At 35.8% G+C, this 16,792-nt stretch overlaps 1 protein-coding gene across 5 annotated transcripts in view; it reads left to right on the top strand.

Annotated features, from left to right (window-relative positions):
* LOC121855478 (dual specificity mitogen-activated protein kinase kinase 4-like) overlaps positions 1-16,792 on the top strand; it is a 32,685-nt gene that overhangs the window by 7,829 nt on the left and 8,064 nt on the right. For 2 of the 5 annotated variants that reach the window (XM_042350448.1, XM_042350449.1), the window contains exons 3-10: positions 279-737; positions 7,476-7,511; positions 9,602-9,671; positions 10,012-10,125; positions 10,685-10,804; positions 14,705-14,824; positions 15,259-15,438; positions 16,363-16,589. In XM_042350448.1, the coding sequence (XP_042206382.1) occupies positions 279-737; positions 7,476-7,511; positions 9,602-9,671; positions 10,012-10,125; positions 10,685-10,804; positions 14,705-14,824; positions 15,259-15,438; positions 16,363-16,589 (1,326 nt within the window). The remainder of the gene's footprint in view (positions 1-278; positions 738-7,475; positions 7,512-9,601; positions 9,672-10,011; positions 10,126-10,684; positions 10,805-14,704; positions 14,825-15,258; positions 15,439-16,362; positions 16,590-16,792) is intronic. The other 3 variants (XM_042350451.1, XM_042350450.1, XM_042350452.1) reach the window with 3 other exon arrangements.

The following is a 16,792-nucleotide window of genomic DNA, read 5'->3' as shown; positions in this document are numbered from 1 at the left end:
TCTATTGAGTGGGAGAAATTTTCCTCCTCTTGCACGTATGAAGAGAGTAAGCCCCCCATCCACTGTGCACAAGTTTATATACTCTCGATTCTTCATAGATGGTACTGGATTTAGTATGAGATATAGATAGGTAGTGATTTATAATTTTTGGTAAGGGGAGACAGCAGTTCCATTGTGAAATGAGGTACAGTACTGGGCCAACTGAATATTGTTATTCCGCCTGTTTGCCAAATGTACGATATTGATCATTCCCCCAAATTTCTGCCGATATATTTAAGGCTGCCGCCGCCACCACCGCCATCTCCACTTGTGCCCAGAGTTATGGTCAACAGCACCGCCAACAGGCAGGTGGTAACAAGTAGCATCTCATCCAGTAGCAGTCCAACCACTTCCAGGGCATCCAGTAGCAGTCCCACCACTTACAGGGCATCCAGTAGCAGTCCCACCATATCCAGGGCATCCACTAGTAGAGTGGACAACATTGCCACAACCACCTCTAGGGCTGTTCCTGCTGCCTCCATCACAGCCAGTACCAATTCAGGCCCTCCAGTCTTGGTTAATCCCCCCACAGCAAGTCCGCCAAATCTCCGGGAGAACAAAAAGAAGCTCTTGGTGTTGCATCTGCCTCCACCACACAATCACCATCACCACCACCACAACAACCACCATGCCCACCATAGTCAGCACCATCGCCACATGATCCACCATGATGCCCTTAGAGACCGCAGCCACAAGAGGTGAAGAATTCCTCTGGGGTTATGCTTGAATAGGATATTTCATAAGTGGTGACAGAGACTACCTTCTAGTTTCTTTAAACATTTGAGTCTTAGACCTCTCCACTTCTCTAGTACATTTGTGTGGGACTGACTAACACTGGGTTTGTCTTTGACAAAATTTTATGGTTGAGGGCCTTTAGGTTGATAATTCCTTCACAAGAATGCCAGGAAGACATTTTTAAAATGCCTACCCAAAAGCTCTCAACCAGTTGTTTGGTGTGGACTAATAGTGATGGTTTTTGATGTGGCTTCCATTATACTAACCCTAGTTGACCTGAGGATCTATTGTAAATATAGCAGCACAGTTCAGTATGCTGACACCTTTGTTATCCAGGTATCAAGACCCAAAATCATATTTAATAGTTTCCAATGGTATAATTTCTAAAGCCATTAAAATCTTGTTGCCTATGAGCAGCCAGATACTTTCCCAAGCAAGATTACTGACATGAAGTATCAGAAACTTTATTTATAATCACTTTTTTTATAGTTTACACTGTATCAAACCCAAATGAAATACTAGGCTGGTAGATTTTTATTCTTGGCTGACTGTACTGACACATAAGTTATTTTTATCTAAGCAAGGTAATAGTAATAGGGAGTAGAGTACCCCTCATGAGTGGACTCTGGTAGGTGTGGGGTACAGTATATGGTTACTGGAGGGGAGTATACAGTACAGTACTAGCAAGAAATATCCTTTATTTTTAACAGCACCTGATTAAATTTTGAGTTGAGTTTACTTATTAGACATTTCCCTCATTATTATAATAGGAACTTTTAAGTTTAGGGATCAGGGGTTACTGTACTAAAGAAAAGTGGAAATTGGAAAAATTGGGGGAACTGAGCTTGGAAGTACTGTAGTCCCTCTCCTTTATTTTAATAGTAACTCAATGAAGGGTCATATAGTTACATATGGGGACTATATTTATATAGATTGTATACAATATTCACTAGATCGCCATTTATTACATATTCAGTATACCCGGATAATTCGCAGATTTTTATTTTGCAGTCCTCTGTTATTTTCGGATGACACCCTGGATGTACCCAAGAATGTCTGCGGGTAGTTTTAAAGTTGCCGGCTTTTTCGCGGCTGGGACAGGGAGCCATTCGTTCTAAAGACATTAATTTCCTTAACCTGTATTGTATATACACGGGTACAGTATGTGTGTGTAGACACACACTCATTTTAACAGCATGGAGTAGACTCAAATTTTTATTAAATTTGTTTCTCATTATTTATGAGAGGGTTTTCTCATTTTTATTTATTTGTACAGTATGTGTTTTGTATGTGTGTGTCTACACAGACATACATACTGTATATACAATACAGGTAAAAGGAATAAATAATTGTCCTCAGGGCAAACACGTAAAGGGAATATACATTTCTTTGTTCACAATTAAAAATATATCCCCCCCACCCTGTTATTCGCCAATTTGGCGATTCGCGGCCATTTTGAGATCCTAACCCCCGCGAACTTGAAGGGCCCACTATACTGTGCAGTACAGTACTAAAATTCAAGTTGATAATTACTGTACTGTACTACATGTATTTATTCTCTGGGAATATATTGTTGAGCTTACCACATCACAGGCCATTACTGTACTTTGTAACTTTGATTTATTAATAGTAAATTGAATTAGTTTGATTGATAAATATATGCCTTTTTCAGAACCAATTGAGACTTTGTATGCATTTATCAATTAATCAGTTATGTGCATATCTCCCTGAAGCAGCTGAACTCAATGGAGGCTTGTCTGTTCTATAGGGCAAATGATCCTTTTGATCATGTGTTGGAAAATAAAAGCTCGAGTGACTGTGCTTTTTAAACAAACTTTTGGTGCTACAGTTGAATTGTACGATGTGCTTTTTCTTCTCGTTGGTCTCGTGTAAAATAAAACACATGCAGTTATTATTAATGTATGAAGATTATGCTCACATTCTTTGTAAAAAAGATTCAATGTTTGGTGTAAAATTATTATTTTTATTAATTACAGCAATTTTAATGAGCTTGATATTTCTAAAAGGGTTGGTGGAGCAGCTGTTAGGTTTCCTCTTGTAGAGTCCATATGCACTTGCAGAAATCATGGAAATATTCTAGTACAGTAGTCATTGCAATCTGTGAAAGACTGGGGTATTTGGTAAATATAAAGTAAACCAATCCTGTGTGTTTGTTGACTCCAAGATGTAACTCTAATGGCTACACCAACTGTCATAATCAGTTTAGTTAACTGGTAAAAACAAAATTAAATTTCTCTATGGCCTTCATTTATTGAAGGGCATGTGTCCTCTCCATCTTTTCATGTAGTTATCCTATCAGACAATGGGGTACAGTACTCTCTGTGAAATCAGCTGCATCAGTTTTCCATGAAAGAATATGAACCTTGTCACAAATATTTTGGAGAGATGGTTGATGTACATACCATCAGGTTATGACCCCTTATTGACATTGAAAATATATAATAAAAAAAATGTCACTTCTCACATTAGTGATGTGTCATGACATTTAGTGATGGGGTACATCTGTTTGTTTACTCCTACACCTCATCAAAAGTACTGATGGTCATTGTGAATTGGATTGTTACCTAACTCTTGTCTGCAATTGATGACTTCCAAGGAGACTGTCAAAACATAAACAAGGAAACATATCCTCTGCCTAAGGTTATGTGATGGCTGGGCTTTCATTACATCCAGTAAAATCTCTGTTTTTAGTCCTTCTGGGCTAGTGTTGAGTGTGTGGTTTTCCACTAATATTTGTCCATCGTTGTGCAAACCTTTTCCATAGCTACTTGACTTCAAAAACTACTGTGTTAGTTTTATTGGAATCTGGCAGATATGTTTTGCTTGGTGCTTTTCCTTTTTAAATGTCTGATGTTAGCATATGCAATTAAAGATGGCTGCCTTTACTAAAAAGTTTGAAACTTTTGTCTTTTTGTTTGATATTATTGGCTCAATTTTGTTCAAACTTTATTGGAATGTTCCTTGAATGGCCCTCTTTCAAAATTTTGTCCAGCTTTGCCAGTTGCCAACCAAGATGATCATTAACCCTTAGGCCCTGTGTGACGTTCCAGAACGTCCGCCTATTTTCCCGCCATTTTTTTATTATTATTATTATTTTATTTTTTATTTATTTTTTTTATTTTTGGAAAAGTTAATTTTTTCTCGATTTATACCCGGGGCTTAAGGGTTAAAGCTTCATGGGTCTGGTATGTTATCTAATCTAGCGCATGTTATGACAGGAGACTTAACCAAAGGATGTCACACTGATGATAGTGGTGATGGTGGAGACAACAGTTTCATGTATTTTTTTTTATTATGTAAATAACTGGGCTTCAGATTACTAATTATGAATTTAATAGTCATTACTTGGGTGATTCTTAAATTATTTGAAACCTTTTGACTGCTTAATCTAAAGATTAATATTGCTGTTATTGTACTACTGTATGAAGTTTTTTACCTGTTCTTGTATTTTTCAGGACTGTATTGTATTGTGTGGTTACTCAGATATAGTGCTGTACATGATCATTAAGAGGAAAGGTTTTTTTTATGTTTAGTCCTGAATTATATGATTGGTTGATTTTATTATAATTTTGGAAAGAATTAATGCTTAAAGATGAAGGTTACGTATAGATATCAAATAATTTGAGGACATTTTTTTTTTTTTTTTTTCATAAAAAAAATCAATTTACTTGCTTTCTCACTAGTTTCACTTGGGTCTTGAGTATAGTGTATTATCAGTCAGTTAGGACCTTTGTTTTGTGTTGTTGGGGAATGTAATTATGATTTATTAGTGTTGTCTATGTATAGTATTGTATGGATGATTATTTCTTTCCCTTGCTTTGAAGTGCTGACCTCATAAGACAGGTGGTGATGCCTAGTAGCTCCGATTCACTAAATAGAATACAACTTTCAAAATGTTTCAACTCAGGAGATACTTGGTAGTATTTGGAAGGTTCTGTTTAAGTTTGGCTCAGGGTCTTGGGGGCAAATATCTTGCATTTTACTTCATACTGCTGACAAGTCTAAGCGGAGACAGTAATGAGTAGCTTGTAGTAATATTTTGAAAGCCTTGCTGGGTGTGAATATATAAAAAAGGATAAAATTATTGTATGTGTTGATGAAGTTTGCTGGAGATGAATGTTGAGACAAGTGAGGTTAAGTGATAGATGATAGCCAAAGTAAGCTTGAAGATCCTCAATAGTGGAAAAGTTTTGTACACACTCTTAGTAACATGACTGAGCTTTAGTATGCACAGTGAATTGTTAATAAAGCAGTGTGGAATAGTGTGAATGGTAAAGATTTGTTTGGTGCACAGCATAAATCATAGTGATTCTTAGGAGTTTTCAGAACTAATCTTGCATCGCTCCCTATCATGTCCCTTTTCTATGAGGTTTCTGCATCTTTGGTCAACCTCACACAAAAGTGGGAGAGGAATAAGGGTAATATAATAATAACATTAATGGCTAAAGCTCTGCCATCACTGTGCATTGTTTGCCAGTCTTTACATAACTCAACCTTCAAGAGAAACTATCTTAAGCTTAGGAAGTGTAGATGATGCAATTGTGTAATAGAAAATATTTGATCTCTCCATTATTTACGAAATCCATGCCTGGTAACGTGCTTTGCGGTCTTTAGAGGCTCTATGAATGGAATAAAAGAACTTGATTATTAAATTGGTGTTTGACTTTGGTTTGTAGTAGCTTCAGATATTTTCATGATAGAATAATTTTGGCCTTCATTTATAAAGTGTATCTGTGTATGTTTATTGCTGTGTTTTACTCTATGTTTGGCAGGTTGGGTGACAATGAGAAAGGGACAAACACACACTAAGTTAGGAAGCCTTTATCAGTGCATTAAGAAAATTAAGTGCTGTTTCTGTGTAATTTTTTAAGCCATCTTTGGAATAAATGCAATAGGATTTATGGCACTTTCTCCGAGTTTGACCTCTTTATGTCGGAAAAATTTTTTTAATGGAAAATTGACAACAGTGCGAGAATTCCATCTCTCAGAATTCTTTGTTAACTTTATTACACAATTAAAGCAATAGACTTGTGTGCATGTACTTTACCACACATGGATGATTTTTACTGGTAAATGGAAGAAGATATGTGTAGGTGATGCTGTATAGTTGTACTGTACAGTACAGTACTTACAAGGGATTGGCTGGGCGTGGTGTGATTGTACGTTATTGAAAATATGTTGTATCAGTAACTGTACAGATGTGAGGACAGTACAGTAGTATACTTTTTTATTATTATAGTACAGTATTTCTGGATCATTCTGACTCTTGACTTGCTTGATCTGTGTTTAATTGATTTTTACTTTGTTTTCAAGTGTTTTTTAAAAGAAATTGGATTAGATCTGATATTCTGATGTTTGATTATGTTTCAACTCTTACTTTGAGGGTCTACTGTGTATGTTAAGTTGGAAATTTTGTGTGGCCTGCAAAGTGGAAAATGAAATTATCCTGATGATTCTTAGCTTTTATATTGCGAGTGTGTAACAGTAACTGCACCCAAAAATTTATGAGTTATTGTAAAAAAAAAATCTGATATATTTTGTTTCCCCAATCAAAAATACAGGGGACATAGCAGTGATGTCCATCCATCAGTTTGTCTACATTTATCCTTGTGCTATAATCTTGGTGTCTTTTTCTATAATTTCCATAAACTTTGTGTATTCATTGCATATTTGATGTGAAAATGTATTATTATGGCTCTTGTTTAGGAGTGTTAGGTGTATTGCTGATCCTTGTAACTTTAAGTTAATAGCCAAGTTTAGTCAGAGGATGTACCAGTGCTGGTGGCTTTCAGTACCGGGTAACTTCAGAATCGATATGTGGTAACTGTGTCCAGTCAATGATATTGTACTGTTTTGTGTTGGCCTAGCATTCCTACTGTACATATTTATAAGAAAATACATAGATATAAACAGAAGGAATGTAGATTTATCTTGGTTTGAGTATTTATCCAGCCCATACAAGTTTTGGATTACCGTAATATGGCAAATCAACTTTATATATATATATTTGCATAGAGATAATACAGTACTACAGTGTTAGCATGGGGCAGATTAACAAAGGAGGATCACAGAGGTTCATTTCTTTCATTTTTTTTTCCTAAACCCCAGACAAGCAAAGGGAAGTGTTTTATGATTAATTCTCTCCCGCACTGCCACCACCACTTGCTGTGTTGCACCGAAGATGGCCTCTTGCATGGTTTGCAATCCCCTGCTCCTCCCTCACAGTCTTAACACCCAGAATCTTGTCTCTCCAACTGACCTGTTAATTTTATTTTATTATTATGACTAATTGAATGACAACATAGCAGTATCATTAATGAGATGTGAAGGATATAAAAGATTCTGGGTATTGTACCTGGGTATCAGGATAATGGCTTACTGATTGACACAGTTCCTTCATCTTTTTCACTAATTTGCACACTGATTGATATTTATGCACTCTTTTCATTTTCAGCTGCTGACTCTCTTACTAACACTAATTCTATAACTCGGTGGTACTGTACAGTACATTTATGCATATGAATGTGTATGTGCGGACCTATATACGTTTGTTCGTACATATACACACACATATGCATTGTTCGTATGTACTATATATTTATGTATATCTGTTATGGTCTTCATATTGGACTTACTAACTGGAACTATAACCTGCATTTCTTTGCTTTTCTCTTTCCAAGTGCTAAGACCATCGCAACAGTACCTCCACCCCCAAGGTGAGTCGCACACACCAAGCAGACTTTGTGTTGTGATAAAAACTGGCAAGTAAAGTTTACTCTCTTATCATCCCTGTGTCACCACACACATTGAATACTGATACAGTACACTGTTTATTAGTAGGTTATGTCATGAGCTTGTACACAGAATAGTCACTTGTGTATTATACAGGTGATGTCTTTTATATTCCAGCAAATGGTATAAGCGGTAGTCTAATGCTCATTACTTAACCCTGTCCAGTATGTGGTAAAGATGATGATGTGTGTAATATTAAGAAGACGTTGAATGCTTTGAATATAATTTTTAAACATGTTACAGGTAATTTATTAAAAAGAAAAAATGGAATCGGGTATTGATTGTGACTACAGTATTAAAAGCAGTTTTTCTGTCTACGGTAGTTTGTTTGTGAGATTGACAAGGTGTGAAAAACTACCTGTGGATAAAATGACATTGGCCAAGAAATTCAGATGATGACTTGATTTCTGATAACTTCCAGCCTGACTAAACATAATTTACAATGTAGACATAAAGTAGGGGGTGTTATTGTTGGTTTCTTTACTAAGAAAATCTAACATTCCTCCCCAGCGATGTTTAAAGGGCAGCAAAGTGTTATATTATTAGGTGGGTAGTCTTAGATTACCTCAGGGAGTTGCGACCCTGCCTTGCCAGCAGTTCCAACCACATGGGTTGGCGTTAGGAAAGGTATCCAGCTGTAAAATTTTGCTTCAACGTGCCTGATGACAACTGGGTTGCCAGAGCTGTGTCCATCCCTTGGTCTCTGCTACAGTTTCTGGGCTGGTGCTCTGGATTTGTGGTGGTAAGTGGGAGGGGGGACATCATGTACTGGTTTTACCTGTCTGCTGGTATCAGGTAGTCGTGGTTAACCCACGCAAGTGTGGAATATGCTCATAAATCATTGATGATGATGATTACCTGAGTGATCCTTATTTTTCCTTGCTGACCCCTAAAAGGTTTTCCGGTAAAAATGAAACTACATTAATCCAAAATCTCATAACTTGTTTTAAAACATTGAAGTTAAACACATTTGGTATAAATATTGGAAACTTCCTATGTAAGATCATACACAGTATAAAGACACAACTTCTCAAGAGTTACACCAGATTGTGTTCAATAAATTTATGTGAAGAATTTGAATAAGAGGAAAAATTCTGGGCAACATACCTACCCTAATTTTGGCAATTTAAGTGAAAAATAAAAGTTGGTTTTGTTTGGATCTATCCAGCAGTAAGCAACTCAATTTATGAAAATATTTCTTGGGATTATATTGTTAAGACATGGTGGTGCATGAAGATGCTGCTAGTGTGACTCAATGTGGCTAAGAAATGAATATTGATATGGAAGGTGAAAATAACATGTTGAATATTAATGTATGAGTGCGTGTGATAAGGTTCTGGTATGACGTTATTTTAGAGTTTATTTATTATCAGTACAGGTCATATTTAATTAGGTTTGGTCGAGTTAACTTTGAATGTGTTAGGTTAAGGTTGACCTATGTCAGGTTAAGTTGAACTAGATTAGATTAAATTTGATAATTAATGTGTACGGCTAGGTTTACTTAGTTGAACTAGTTTAGGCTAGATTAGGCTTTTTTTGGTGAAATAGATTGGATTTAGTTTGTTAGGTTACTGTAGGTTGGATTACATTATTTTTATTGTTATAACTCCGGAAAGGTAGATAAGAAAAATGCTGGGGAGAAGAGTTAAAGATGCTCTGTAACCTGGTGTGGATGGAAAGATATTGAATTTACAATATGTGCAGTAAGTCAAGCTGGAATATCTCTTCCAATCTGCTGCATGGTTACAAAATTTTGTATCTTCCAAGATGTAGCTGAGGAAAAATGATTTGGAGTGGAAACGAATAACTGATGCCATGGTAAAGATATTGCATAGGTAGGGTATAACGTTTGTGTCCAGATACGTACAAAACTGTGTACTGGTTTGTATGATTCAAATTGCATGGGGTAATATTAACACTAATTGGAAAGAGTTGTTTATTATACTAAGGAACAGAAATATCTGAGTATTGTCCTGTAGAAGCTGATTTAGTTCTGAATTAACCTAAATTTCAGGGACAGGATAACTCGGGGAATTTACCAAAGTATCCAGTCATCTGGCAAACTCAAGATCTCTCCTGAATTGGTAAGTCTGTGTTGTCTTGTAGCAGTACTGTACTTGTTTTAAATTTTGAGGCATACTTCAGCATTTTTTTCCACTCTTTATTGTGTGCAAAACAGTAGAAAAAATATCAGGTTCTGTTCTACAATTATCTTAAAGAAGACTTGTGCTGCTGTTTCTGACAATTTTGTGAATAATGAAATTCAGGTGAAGTTCATAGGAGCCAATAATGCATTTTTTCTTCATTTATTTAATATTAAGTTAGGGTATATACGGTAATACTAATATCACATATACGTGTATTGTACGTTCATTTATTTTAACCAAATATTATTGAAATAAAGGTTTAAACTGCCACCAACAGCAAGTTGAATTCACTGCTGATGATCTTCGAGACTTGGGGGAGATTGGCCGAGGAGGATTTGGAACAGTAAACAAGATGGTCCATCGCAAGAGTAATACCATCATGGCTGTCAAGGTGAACCTCAAGTGGTATACTGGGGTTGGGGCGGTACATTATGTAAAGTACAACATGGGGTGTTTTCATTATTGTTTGTGTACAAGTATAGTGATAAGATATTAGTGCTTTTTATAATTGATTGTATAAGCAGTTGTGAAAAATAAACAATACCAAATACATGATTCTGAGGATAAAGAAGAGATAGGTTGTGAGTCATAGTTAGTTTTTGACCAGATGTACCATATTAAAGATGATAGAAACTTAACATGGGTATAGGGCTGAGGATGTGAATGTTGCTACAATAGCTTAAAGATAGAAATGAACTGTTTTGTGTTGGTATTTGTACTACATTACTATAACTACCATCATAGTGGATAGAGTAAATTAATTCAGCATTTTTTTTTTTTTTTAAGCTGACCCAGTTTTACATTTTTGTAATATTATGTTTTCTGTTTGATGCACAAGAGAAGTTGCTTGAGCTGTGAAACAAATTTTATTCTGAGTTACACTTATAGGTTGATTTTCTATTTTATTATTATTTTAAAGTGCTTTAGATAATAACAAGTTGTTCCCACAGCGTATTCGTTCCACCGTGGATGAGAGGGAACAGAAACAACTGTTGATGGATCTTGAAGTGGTCATGAGGAGCAATGACTGTCCGTGTATTGTACAATTTTATGGTGCCATATTCAAAGAGGTGAGGTTAGGTTAAGTTAGGTTATGTTACTATACATCAGTTTAGGTTTATGCCATGATATAAATGGTATGCAGTTTAGGTTAATTTGAGATGATCAGTCATGGGTGGACTGGGAAATGTGGATGTAATATTGTTGAATAAGCTATTAATAATAAAAGTCTGGATGCGTTTGATCCTTTTCACTTTGTTTGCAGAGTGTAAATTGGATGGTGTTTCGTCCCAATATTCAATGATTCATTTAACTCTTCCAACACCTGAATTATGAGTAAATCATAAGCACTTATGTTTGTATATTTGTGCATGATAAAGAAATTTTTTCTCCCAAAATTATGTTACTGTAGCAAGTTTTAGATGAAATATCACCAAAAAGTCATGGTCATCACTTAGCATAAAATATAAAACACATGAGAACGTCAACAGTCATCCTTACTCTTATATTGTTGGCAGTACTGTTGTACAGGTTGTACCTCTCTAGTCCGGCAACCTCGGGACCTGACCGGTGCCGGACCATGGAAATTCACCCTTTTCCTGGATAGATAGTGACTTGTGCTTATGCTTGGAAGCACTAGCACCACTTTCTCTGCATCATGGTCTCTTTGAAGACATATTGAAGGGTTAAATGTCGTATAGAAGCTTCTCAAAATTCGCGAGTTTTTAATTCTTAACGTATTTTATTGGAACACAAAAAAATAAATAAAAATTTTGACGGCGGAAACTTGAATTTCGGCGGGTTTGACGGCCCGCCAACGTGCAGAAGACGTGCATAATCGTGTAAACAGCGTCATTTCTCTTCTGTACAAAAGATTCATTATTGTTTATTACTGAATGTCTTTTTTATTGAATTAATGTTTGTGTGCAAAATGAGCAATACAATTCATTAATAATACGTAGAATATTAAAACACGAGGAAATGACACAGCATTGTTTTCATTGATTACAAAGCCAGTGACTGACTGGTTCTACATATAAAACTGAAGAAAATAAGACCTTGATTGTAGCTGTAGTAAAATTAATATGGTTGTTTTAAGTAATGTTATTTAATGTTAATAAATGGAACAATAGAAGTAGCTAACGATAATGGTAAAGAAAAAAGAGATATCGCATATGTAAGTGCGCATGCGCACACGTGAAAACATATTGTCATTACTTTACATAAGAATATGAAAGCAACACTTATTTACTGTTCATATATATTTTAATTAATGTTTCTGATTTTGTTTTTATTGAATTAATGTATGTGTGTGCAAAATTAACAATACAATTTATTAATAATACGTGGAATATTAGAGGAGACGAGACGGCTGCCGGCATTGTTTATGTTAAAGCTTACGAAACCAGTGACTGATTGGTTCGACATATAAAACTGAAGAAAATAAGACCCTGATTTTAGCTGTAGTAAAATTCATGTAAAAAAATAATATGGTTGTTTGAAGTACCTGTAATGTTATTTAATGTTAATAAATGTAACAATATACTGTAAGTAGCTAACCATTAATGGTAAAAAAAAAGTGAGACTGCGCGTATGTAAGTGAGCACATGTGAAAACATATCGTCATTACTCTACATAAGAATATGAAAGCAACACTTATTTACTGCTCATATATATTGAAGGGTTAAATGTTGTACTCTGTATAGACAAGCAGAGAGAGAGAGAGAGCAGCCGAACTGCCGGATGTAAACAAACCTTAATTTCCCGCGGCTGTTTAAGGGGATTAGCCCACCCGGGCATAGGTCACTGACCCACATTGGGGCCTGAGGGGCAAAAATTTAATACTCCTGTAATAATAATAATAATTCAGATAAGTAAAAAAAAAAAAAAAAAGCTGCCTATCAACCTATTGGACAAACTAAAATCGTTCCGGACCACGGGAGTTTCCGGACCACAGAATGCCGGACTAGAGAGGTACAACCTGTAGTACCATTTTTCATCTAAGTTAACAAGACTACAGTACTGTATATTCCTTTACATCAACATCTTGGAACCTTCACTAGAGTACAGTAGTGTCCACACTGGACCTGGAGCTCTCCTTAAATGATGGAGCTGCAGGTTTACCATTACAGGGTCATCAGTTCCATCTGAAAGGTTTTGGAGTACAGCACTGTACCAGTAGTTCAACTTGATCAAGGATACACTACCTATGAAAGATAACACAAGTTCTGCCATGTTAGACAACATGTGCTCATCTGTAAAGTGAGTCACTTGGCATCATTATGAGCACCTTGGAGCCACTTGGTGTCATTATGGCACCTGTGAGTCACTTGACCTCATTATGAGACACATGTAAGTCAGTTGGTTTCATTATGAGCACCTGTGATTCACTTTTGGCATCATTATGAGCACCGAGTCATTTGGCATTATTATGAATATTTGTGAGTCATTTGACCATGATAATTACTTATTAGTCACTTGGCATCATATTGATTACCTGTGAGTTACATGGGGCCATTATGAGCACCTGCAGGATGCCTGGCTTCGTTATAATCACTTTTAAGATTTCTGGAATAATTTTCAACACCTGTGAGACACTTGGCATACTATGAGCACATCTGATATTATTATGAGCACTTGTAGAACAGAGGATCTTGACAAACACTTTTGAGACACCTGTAAAGTAACAAATAAAAATAATACAAACTGGACAACTATAACTGACATGATTCAAATATGACAGTGAATTAGGTTCTGTGGGCTTGAGTCCTTATTTTGGGCAGTGCAGATAAATCACACTGACTACGTCTTCACTTGGTACACAAGGAGGCAGTGTGGCCAGTACTGTAATCAACTTCCATTACTTCCCCAGTTATAAAACTTGGTACCCATTTACAGCTGGGTGGGCTAGGTGTGCCTTGGGCATGAACTACGTACTGTATAATCTGTTCACGTGAAGCTTGCAACTGAGGCCTAGGATAATAACCATTTTATGTTGAGCTCTGATAATTTCTGCTAATGAGCTGCCTTGTAACAATCTAACCCTATGCCTCAGTTATAAACTTCAAGTGAACAGACTATAGTTCATGTATCTTTATTAATTTATAGAAAATCACCTGTTACATGGCTCAGTCAGCTGTTGTAAAGCTGATACAATAACAAAGTTTAAACAAACTTGTAGGAAGTTGCCAGGTACTCAACCTGCTGTACCCTGTCCCCAATAAATAAACCTGATAAATACACTACAGTGTTGTCGTCTTTGGTGTAAATATTTTACAGCTTTGTGATTAAAATAATTTCTTTGAAACGATAGAAATGCTTTCCAGTTGGTGTTAGAGCTATGTTCTGCTCCAGTGTTATGTTGATAAATTAAGAGGATTCACCTACAGGAATGTATTGGAATGAGTTTACATATGGCTACCTTTTTCCAGTCTGGGGTAGACATGGCATTATGAGTATTGAATAGTTAATCTTGTATTGTATTATTGTTAATTGGAGTTATGTTTTTACATGAAAAATATGATGTGGAATGCTTCTAAGCTTGTTTGAACATATAACTTAACTGTGGAATAATATATTATGCCATGCACATAGTCTGATGTCCACAGTGTATATTTCAAGAACTTGACCTTCTGTATGACTGAGGGAAGGCAGCTTGAAATTTGGACTTATTTATAAAATGTTCTCTAACAGTACAGTACCACACAAGATGCCTTTTACACAACTTAGATATGTTTTAGGTACAGTTATATATTGGGTCTGGTTAATGCTACCTGTTCCATGTCGGCAATTGAGTTGTCGAGTTAAGTGTCAACTTGTACTTTGAATTCTTTTTATTGACACATTTATGTGATATGAATTTTTAAACTTAACTGTGTGATATTTGGGGTAAAATACTACTGTTTAATTTATATATTAGCTTTATTTGTGTTTCTTTTGAATAATCTGAAATGATTTAATTCTTTTTCCAGGGGGACTGCTGGATATGCATGGAACTGATGGACACATCTCTGGATAAATTTTACAAATTTATTTATGAACGAATGCATGAAAGACTACCTGAAAACATGCTGGGAAAGATTACTGTTGCGGTAAGTCTGTAGTGTTTGGTGTTTAGAAACTGAGAGAAGGGATATCAGAATGTATTACAATATTTATTGACCTTGAGTAAACTTTAATGACTTGCCCATTTCCATTGTACATTACTGTACAGTGGTGTCATGCAAAGTTTTGTGGCTTGGTGTGAAGTAGGGCCATAAAAGAGAGAAATGCATTTTGGCAATGCTAACATACAGTTCAGTACTATGGTAAGTATGGAGTTAGAGGTTCAGGTATGTACAAAATAATTGTGATCCCACCCATATATATATATATATATATACTATATATATATATATATATATATATATATATATATATATATATATATATATATATATATATATATATATATATATATATATATATATATATATATATATATATATATATATATATATAAACACTTGACATTTTTACCTTTCAGACTCTGACAGCCCTGAACTACTTGAAGGAGAAGTTAAAAATTATCCATCGAGATGTAAAGCCTTCAAATATATTACTGGATAAACGTGGCAACCTAAAACTTTGTGATTTTGGCATCTCAGGTCAACTTGTTGACTCCATTGCTAAGACAAGGGACGCTGGATGCAGACCATACATGGCGGTCAGTATACACTCTTTAAAAAATTATTTTCATTGGTTCTTTGTTCCTGAGCATCAGTTGATTCAATCACATAAACTGCACATAAATATAAGTAGTGCAGATTTAGATATTAAGTAGATGTACTGTGATTCCAATGTGGTATTATGAAGAAGGTCTCCCTTATTCTTGAGTAGAGGCCTCTGCTTTGATGTAAGCAGCATTGCCTGACATATTTTATGTAAAGTAACATATACTATATTTGGTGACATTCCTTTTTTTAATTCTAGATGTCTTCATAGTTGGCTTTTTGATAGTAGAGATTTATATTTTATCTATCTGTGTTTAGGCCAGGGAAATGGCTCCTGGAATAGGGGCATTGAATTTGAAGTGAAGATGTCCCTTCTTAGCTGCTGAAATATTACCATGTGAGCGTATACATTTTAATATAGTGGTGCCAGTGTCAGGCTCTTATTGAACTCACTTGTGTAGTTCTTTGCTGTGTCCACACTTGCTTCAGGTTACTCTTGCATCAACTCTTCCTTCTTACATTCATTAAACATGCATGTGTTGGCCTCAGGCTCATTACATACATAATCACATCCATTTTCTCTTTGTCTGGTTACATCATTGGACCCAACTTTTACCCTGTCACATTGGATCTGACTGTAGGAAGTGTAGGCTGATCTTTCTTTTTCTTCCAACATAGCCAGACTTTTGGTGTCTGTCCATTCTGTGATAAAAAAAAGGGAGATTATACAGTATATGGTGACATGTATTCTGAAGCTGAAGGATATGGAAGAGAATCGGGAAATTCTCTGTATGAACTATAGTATATAGGCAAAGCTATTTTGAATACAGAGTTGGAGAAGTGTAATAGTATTTATGAATACAAATGCATTGTGTTATAGAGGAGAAACTCATTTTCTTAGTGTTGCTCCTCTACAGCCAGAGCGCATAGATCCTGCCAGAGCTCGCGGTTATGATGTGCGTTCTGACGTATGGTCACTGGGCATCACTCTCATGGAACTAGCCACAGGAAGCTTCCCATACCCCAAGTGGAACTCCGTATTTGAGCAGCTGACACAAGTGGTGCAGGGAGAACCACCTCGTCTCTCACCAAATGAAAATGGAAACACCTTTTCGGAGGAATTTGTGTCTTTTGTTAACACGTGGTGAGTTGGCAGAGGGCCCCCTCCTTATTTTTATTTATTGAATAATTGTTTATTTATAAATATTTGTTTTACTCTTTACAGCTGGTCTGATTAAGATACATCCATGTTACATCTGCTTAAGCCTTATTTCAGAGTGTTTTATCTAGTCATCTTGATAGACTATTAGTTAAGTGATATGCAGATGTTGACAGTGTCCCTTCAAG

Source organism: Homarus americanus, unplaced genomic scaffold (assembly GCF_018991925.1).
Source record: "Homarus americanus isolate GMGI-L3 unplaced genomic scaffold, GMGI_Hamer_2.0 scaffold48406, whole genome shotgun sequence".
NCBI lineage: Eukaryota > Metazoa > Arthropoda > Malacostraca > Decapoda > Nephropidae > Homarus > Homarus americanus.
Note: the sequence above shows the minus strand (reverse complement) of the source record. Positions and strands in the feature narration are given on the sequence as shown.